At 38.6% G+C, this 8,693-nt stretch overlaps 1 protein-coding gene across 1 annotated transcript; it reads left to right on the forward strand.

Annotated features, from left to right (window-relative positions):
* The first annotated feature begins 838 nt into the window (after nt 1-838).
* Nucleotides 839-7,574, forward strand: LOC137461757 (arylacetamide deacetylase-like 4). Its single transcript, XM_068171461.1, has 4 exons — nt 839-2,099; nt 4,524-4,740; nt 5,647-5,710; nt 6,797-7,574. The coding sequence occupies exons 1-4, from the start codon at nt 1,944-1,946 to the stop codon at nt 7,572-7,574; spliced, it is 1,215 nt and encodes a 404-aa protein (XP_068027562.1). The 5' UTR covers nt 839-1,943.
* The last annotated feature ends 1,119 nt before the right edge of the window (nt 7,575-8,693 follow it).

The raw sequence follows: 8,693 nt of genomic DNA on the forward strand, positions 1-8,693 counted from the left end.
CCAGGAATGCCCAAAGGAAAAAGCACATTATTATTTCAGAAACCAACTAGTTTGTTTCTTTGACAGCTGCCAGCACATCCAGCCTTTGTGTGGAGCTCCTGGGGGTGCTGTGAAGTCCAGACCTTGTCAACGTGCCCAAATGAGTCCAAGACCTACCAGCTGTGGGTGAATTGGCACCACAAAGATTTAGATCACAGAAACATAGGTGGTAAGAACTGCAGTACAAAGGATCTTGTCACAGGTGTCAAGAGCATTCTTAGATCCCCAGAAGGGCCAAATCTGGTAGATGTACTTAGACCACACCTCACCCACTGGGACAGCAGAGTTTAGCATTGGCCAATCAATTACTTCCACTATTAAATGCTGAAGAAGGGAGCTGCAATCGTGTTTTGTGCAACAGTATTTCCCAATGCTCTTGCCTGAGTTGTAAGAAAGCTGAACCCTCTGTGCACTGCCATTTCCCAAGAGTGTCCCAATTCCCAGGCAATATGCCTTTCACCTAAATCTCTTATCGAGATGGGCATGAAATGCCATTATCCAGAAGGATAAACAAAAAGGAACCTGATTTTACACTTAGCATATGAATAACCTTTTAGCAAGGGAGGGAGAGGCACGGGGACATTGGGAAATGAAAATCCACAAAGAGATGTTGGATAAAATGGAGAAACAGTTTGGAAGAAACAGAAAGAGCAGAACATGGAATCAGCATCTTCTCAGAAAGTGTAACACCAGTCTCAAAAATGAAGCTCCATCCTGCTTATTCTAAACGGTTTCTGAAGTCAGATATCGAGCCTGAGCCGTTTCCTTTGCAGGTCATGAAGTGTCATAGTCAATGGACTATGCTTGCTAAAGCCCTGGGATCCTCTGTCTTTAGTTTCATTTTATTATACAATTCAAGGTCAGCTCATCCCTTATATTATTTTATTAGTATTTAAGAAAAAAAATTTACAGACTTATTTTACCCACACTGTTATTTTTCAGAATGAGAATCTGGTGCCTTCACAGGCTAAGCAGACTGCTAAAAACACAGTTCCCAAAGACAACATCACATGAGCTGTGCTTTACAGATATTTTTTGCTTCAGGGTAAATCTTATCACTAATTATTTGTTTATGGGAAAGTATGTTATCTCCAGAGGAAGATCCTAGAGCTCTCCACAGAAAAGAGTGGGCTGCTGATGTCTGGTCAGTGCTACTAGCCCTGACATAATGAAGTTCAAGTCTAGTTTTCATCAGTTGGAATCGTGTTTCTACCTGGAATGATATCTGCACATAATATCTTCCTGGAAGATAGAGACTGCAGCACTACCAAGAGGCAGATAAAAAACCAAACACCTGCTGCTGCAGGAGAAGAGCCATTGAGGAGGATGAGGCAAGAACAGCTCTCAGACCAGGCTGCAACTGCCTCTGGCTCCAGTAGGCTCAAAGGTGCAATGTCAGCAGCATCCAAAATCTGCCATCACAGGTGATGAAACATGTCTGTGACACTGAGCCTTGATTTCAATAAAAGTCTGAAAAAGTAAGGCATGGTGGCACAACAAAGCAAGAATCTGAGCAGCTCGGGAGATGATTACCAAGAAATGCTGCATGGGAACTCACCAGTAATAAAGACTTGCCTGTGATCAAAAAACAGAGAGAAAGCTTTTGTCTTCCCATAAACTGCCTCTACAATGATCCATCAAGTCACAGATCTGCTGTGATGGGCACAGCCTTGTTCCTGCAAATGTAAAAACCGCTTATGCAAGCTTCTCCCACAACTAATTGTTACTGGCTAATTGTATGGTCGGGTTACCACATGTTTTCATCTTCCTACTGGCATTTTTAAAAGCTGGATTATGAGCTATGATGAGAACAGCTGTGCCTTTACCTTCAGAAATCCGAAAGTCTGAAAAAGGAGGAGGAGGACACAGCTGGTTTCTTCTCGGGCTCCTACCAACACAGCAAGATGGAACTTCTCCTGGCCATTTTTCTCTCTGTTTTGACTGGTATTGTGGCAATTGCTTTCTATTATGAACACCCCAAAGTAGAAATTCCTCATGGAATCAGTGAGCACCAAAAGCTTTATATTCTTCATTACTGCATTAACTTTGGGCTTGGTCTGGTGAGTAAAACTTAATTAAAGCTTGTGTTTTTAATTCTGTTTCTGTTAGAGGGATAATGGTTTGGTGAAGTTTTTTAGAATCAATGTTAAATAAATTGCAAAAATGCAGTTGGACTGATTAGGTGATGTTAGCAGATTCCTTCAGCTGTGCTGGGCATAATAGACTCCCCTCTTTGCTCTACCGCACCAAAGGCAGTATTTGTGAAAAATAAAATTGGGCAGACTGCAATTCCTAGTTTTTTTCTGATGGCCTGTGTTTTAGCTTTTCATGTCTGCTGCCTCAAGGCAGTGCTGGAAGGTTTAGAAAGTAACTTGCCCTGTGTATGTGGAATTTCTGCTCTGTGTAACACCGTGCTTGCTTACAGAGTGAGCAGCTAAATGATGTCTGTGATGTCAGCTCTCTCCTACAACCCTGTCACTCTCCTCCTGAGCCATCTGAAGAGAGCTGCCACATGCATCACCACTGGCTTTTCAATATGCCTGAACAACTTTCTTCTTTGAGACAGTACACGTAATACCTAAAGTGACTTTCTGTGTCATTGTTTTTGGCACATTTTTGATCCTTCCTCGCTTTTCATCCTTGTTTCTTTTCAAAACTAAAACATGACATGCACTTGTCTTTCTGTTTCATCAATCATCCTGTCCTGAATTAAATGTTACCCCAGCCACTTAAAAACCCTTTTGTGATACCTAAACTAAGCTTCTTTTAGTTGTTTAAATTGTGGAAAAATAAACTCTTCAGTCTCTTTAGCTTGTGCATTACATTTCACTTCAGTTCTATGTTCTAATGTTGTTAATTCTTCCTTTCTTTCCCTGCCCCATTGCTTAGTAAGTTTTGTTTAAGTCAGTGAGCTCCCAAGGTGACTCACCAAGTCTCTGGTGCCACACCCAAGCCTCAACACCGCTTTGACAGCAAACCAATAAAATAGGATGTGAATTGAAGTCAAAGTTAATTTTCTTACAAGTATTATACAGTGTATAAACTGTGTGATTACTCTTTATCAATTGATGTTTTATTTTTGTGTAATTCATTTGTTAAAAGCGAAACTGCACAATTTAGAAATTTACTGCTGATGGATGTAATTTTAAACTTCTGCTCTTACAATTTTGTATTCTTTCTGCTGGCCAGTGAGAGACCAAGCACAAGCACTGTCATACACTGCCTGAAAGGAGCAGAGAGATAAGGACATTAACAGAGAATTAAACTAAAGTTTAAATGCAAGTAGAGTTCACATCATGTAGCAACTCCTGCTATGGCTGTTGGGCAAATTATTTGTGCCAAATTCTTTCAAGGGCTGACAATTCATGAAGTCAAAACTGCATGAAAAATTAAAGTGAACAAGTATATCCAGTGTTCAGCTGGGACAAAAGGCAACACCAAAACACTGTGGTTGGTAAGGTCTCCTAGGACTCTTTTTACTATTTTCAAGACAAAGATGATCTCCATATTCCATGCAGATATAGCTAATTGAAGGTTTAACCTTTACTGTTACAAAATTATTAGTGTGAGGAAAGAAATAACCAGAGGGAAATTGGAGAATAAATAAGTAAAATTATTTTCCCATGGATTTGGACCAGGACTTCTATAGAAGGAATCTGTATGAGACTATAACTTTGCCACAAGACAATCCTTCCTGTGTAGGGGATCAGCTCTTCAGATGACCTAAAATATGATACCTACACCAAATTTAACAGGATCATGTTACTGAGCCACATGAGGTCTGTGAAATATGAAGTGAAAACCACAAGGTCAGGTTTTTAATATCCATGCAGTGAAGACCTTTATATGTATAATTCTCATTGAAATACATATGCATGAATAATGGCAGCACAACAAAATGAATTACCCATTAGAGATGTCTGCTGTGGAAGTAGTGAAAAATTGAATCCAATATAGTGGAAATACAGTGATACTGCCTCATATTTTCATCTTGAGCAGGAATAGACCAGAGCAGGCTACAAGTGAAACAGCTTAAAGCCATGCAGATGCAACGGAGTAGATGAGCCTACAGTGACATAAAAAACTTAGCCCGAGTGTTTAAGTAAGAATCAGTGAGCTGGGAGATGATCAAGCCAGGGCTCAAAGCTGTTCTTGGTCAGGAGGACAGAGATGTGGTAGATGCTATGGATTTTTTTTTTCCTGCAAGTTTAAACACAGTGTGAGTTTGGGAAACAAAAGTATTGGCTATGTTTCTTCATCCAAAGCTAAAGTTTAAAATACTGGAAGTACTCTGTATTTTGTTCAGGCACATGGCTACTGAAACACCTGACAAGGTGAAGTATTTGACACCTTTTATCTACTATTGATAATTTGATTGTTTTCCTACTGAATTGACCATGGAGTTTAAAAAATTTCATTATCAGTCTCTGGGTTAGGTAGAAATTTACACTAATTTGGTCTCTTGTGGTTTCTTTTATCACCAGGCAACATTTTTGGACAAAGTAGGTATAATCTCAGAGATGCATTTCCTCAGGGTTATAATGGAGACAATACCACCATTAAAGGATACACGTCTTCTTATCAAGGACTTAAGGTTTGAAAGGGTTAAAGTGAGAATTTACCAGCTAAAAACATCAAACAATAACCAAAGAAGGGGAATTCTTTATTTTCATGGAGGAGTTGGCCAATTTGGAAGTATCCGTAAGTAATATAAATAATATAAGCTATAACTACATGCAGCATCCAGAATGGGTCAGGGAAGGGACCACAGTGGGTCATCTGCTCCCACCTCTCTCCTCCAGCAGGGCCATCCCACAGCACAGGGCACAGGATTGTGTCCAGACAGCTCTGGAATATCCCCAGTGAGGGACACTCCAGAACCACACACCACGGAGTTTCTGATCTGACATGTTGTATCTTAAATTACAAGAGTTAGTGGGTTTAACATTATAAATAATAATAGAAAAAAAAAATTCAGGACAGCAGAATCAATTTACTTACATGCAATACATCATGTTGAATTGTCTTTATATAGATCACATATCTTGAATAGTCTCTAATAATTTTTAATACCTATTTTCTTCCTTCCTCTTTATGCTTATGAGAAAAGTTGAAAATCTCATTAGAATTTTATTTCTTATTTAAATCACCCATTTTATGTTCCCAAGCATGTGCAAGCTTGCATGTGTGTATCGTGCAGGGTGTCTTTATAGTGCAAAAACAAGGAAAAAACACATTTTGGAATGTGAATGGGAAAGAGACGAGATGGTGCCTCATGCACAAGAAAAATTCTTGTATTGGATTTAGCATATTTTTTGTTATTTTTGTTTTAAACAACTTTCCCCTTTCAAAATCACTTTAGAAGTGTCTGTAACTTTTCAAAGAGGGGACCAAAACAATGCATTGGTTTAAATTCTAGGTTTCTTACTGGCCAGAAGATTTTCACAGCTGTAAGGAAATGGTGAGCAATGCCAAGATCAGACCATGCCACATGCTACAAATGTTGTGTAGCATTAGCCATGCAAGAGAGATAAGAACTCCAGAATATTTTCATTCCATTTACTTTTAAAGTGAGTTATAATTCCAGCGAACGATTCTGTTTTACAGGGGCCTACGAAAGAATGTGCCGCTGCATCTGCAGGAAGACCAATTCAGTGGTGGTGTGTGTTGGGTAAGCAGACCCAGCCCTGACACTCTGACCCTACCTTTGCAAGCCTTTACTGCAGGCAAGCTCCTTGTGAAGGACATTCAGTACCTATACTTAATGATCCCATGCCTTTCACCAGCACTAATTCCTCTCAGGAGGAATCAGTCAAGTAATCCCAAATTGTTTATTTCCAAATAAAATGCATTACAGTAATTTTATAATTTATAGCTAACACTAAGACATGAGGATGTTTTTGTTTTCTAGAGCCATATTCAAACCACCTTAGGCTGAAAGCCTGAAGTGTAACTGTTTCTCTTGAAAGCACAGTTGCCCAGAATACCAAATACTCATTTTAGAAGTTCTGAAAAATACAAGAACCTCATGAGTTTTAAACAAGAGGTTATAAACCAACATATCCATCCTCCAAAGAAATCTATACACTTGACTCTATTGTCTTAAATTCTTCAGTATGTTATACTTGCAGGCATGATGTGTTTGCATGAAGAAATGGAAGCAGGAAATCCACATTTAACTTGTAGTCAACCTGAGATGACCATTAAAAATATTCCTCTGATGAGCTGTAATACTTTTTAGAAAGAAACAATGTCTAAAAGTTCAGACAAAGAGTTGATTACAATTTCACTGTAAATTGCTGTTTACATCCTAAAATACTTGAAGAACCAGTAACTCATTGATTCTGTTTAAAGAATTCAGGTTCCAGAACCCTGAAAACCTTTCAGGTTTTCATTATCAATTTTCTATGCTCATATTTTCTATGCTCATATTCTCTAACAATTTGTTGTTAAATGTTCATTTTCTAACTGGAATTAATGATAACTGATTGAAACACCTGCCTTGCCAGCTAATTCCAAAACAACTCTCATGTTCCTTCAGTCACTTATAAGATATGTAAAAAAGTATTTTGCAAAGGTAGAACAGTGCACTGACTCTCCAAAACATGAACAGTAGCAAATAATGAATCAAAAGCACTAATTTGGATGAATTTTATTGCTGCAATTATAATCGCAGAGTATTTATAAATGAATGACAAATTCCATTGGGCCCATTCACTAGAAATTACTGTGCTAAAACACTTTCACTCCTATTTAGGTATCGTTTAGCTCCTGAGCACCCATTTCCAGCCCAGTTTGAGGACTGTCTCAGTGCTGCCATCCATTTTCTGAGAACTGCACAAGACCATGGAGTCGACCCTTCCCGCGTTGTCATCTGTGGAGACAGCAGTGGAGGGACACTCACTGCTGCCGTTGCCCAAGCTCTGGTGAACAGAAGAGATCTCCCAAAGCTGAGAGCACAAATCCTAATATATCCTTTTCTGCAGTGTGTGGACTTAAATTTGCCTTCTTATCAGCAGAATGCGAGAGTCCCAATTTTGCTAAAGGAACGAACACTTGTTCTTGGCTTGAAGTATGTTAATCTGGACTTGGGCCTCATCGAAGAATTATTTAAAGGTTGCCATGTTTCAGAAGATCGGAGACTGAAATATCAGAAATGGGTGAGTCCTGACTACATACCTCATGAGTTTAAAACAAGAGGTTACAAACCAAGTCCAACACATCTACCCTCAAAAGAACTCTGTGAATTGGTCAAGTCCCTGTTTGACCCTGTTTTTTCACCACTGTTGGCTGAAGACAGTGTTATTGCTCAGCTTCCTGAGACTTTCATTTTGACCTGTGAATTTGATGTGCTTAGAGATGATGGACTGCTGTATAAGAAACGATTAGAGGACCATGGTATAAAAGTGACCTGGTGTCATCTGCAAGAGGGATTCCATGGAACACTGTTCTTAGCAGCTTTTGGTAGGGTGGTAGGATTCCGCTCTGGAGCTAAAGGCCTGGAAAAGATGGTAAATTTTCTAAGACTGATGTAAAATTCCCTTTCTTGCTTTCTTTTCCTGATTCCTATCTCTTTTTGCTTACAAACTTATTTTTAAAAATCCTCAATTTTCCTTACCTTAAATCATTACTTTGAATTTCTGCATTGCATCTATCTTCTTTTTAACCACTAAGTTGATTGCATGATGGCCTTTGCTTCATTTTCTCTCAGGAGAGGCAAAATCAGGTGAATTTACATTTCTTTCCTCTGCCAGATCTTCACTTCTCTCTTGTAGCCATTAAAGATCTCATCCTTATAGCACGGGGTTTGCAATGTGGTGTGGTTCAGTAAAGTTCTGGTACTATTAGAACACAAACCACATTTGAAAACAACCTGGGGCAGGTAACAAGGTGTGAATCTACAGGATCAGTATATAAAGAGTATGGTCAAAGACTTAAGAAAGCCTGTGTCTGGTGAGAGCTCAATTTGAGACAAGCTTAAAGAGAACTGAATGTAGCAGGAAAAATGTAAACACAGACAGAAATGAAAGGGGAGGAGAAGGAGAGAAAGAGAGGGAAAGGGCAGGCCTGGAACTACAGATGTTATAACAAGTATTGGTTAAAGAAAACAACATCTATTTAAAAATCATGCATATACATCTTATATATAGATAATAGATACATGGGAATATAAAGTAATATCAGTTCCTTTACAAAGTGTAGGCCTGCACTGCCTGATGCAGGAAGCACTGTCCCTTTTAGGGACAGTGTCAAGTGCCATTAGAGAGAAAGGAGAATGATTGAGAAAATTTAAAAATAAATCAAAGTTAGGCCAATCTTAAACTGTCTACAGCAACAGATGAATGAGCAAGGAAACCAATACAAAATAAAATGGCATAACAAAAACGTAAAGCTATTTTTTTAGAAATGAATGCAAGTATTGCCAGAAATGTCAGTAAATGTTTTAATTACACCATTCTGAGGTGAGTGTATAATTGTAGAACAGTGAAATTGTTTCAGGTTTTGTTATAATCTTGTATCCAGAATTAAAACCACTTATCATGTCACTAGACTCTATTGTCTTAAATTCTTCAGTAAGTTCTACTTGGAGGCAGGATATATTTCCATGAAGAATCAAAAACAGGGAGAGGATGCAGTTTTACAGACAGTCAAAA

This window comes from Anomalospiza imberbis, chromosome 23 (genome assembly GCF_031753505.1).
Source record: "Anomalospiza imberbis isolate Cuckoo-Finch-1a 21T00152 chromosome 23, ASM3175350v1, whole genome shotgun sequence".
NCBI classification, from domain to species: Eukaryota; Metazoa; Chordata; class Aves; order Passeriformes; family Viduidae; genus Anomalospiza; species Anomalospiza imberbis.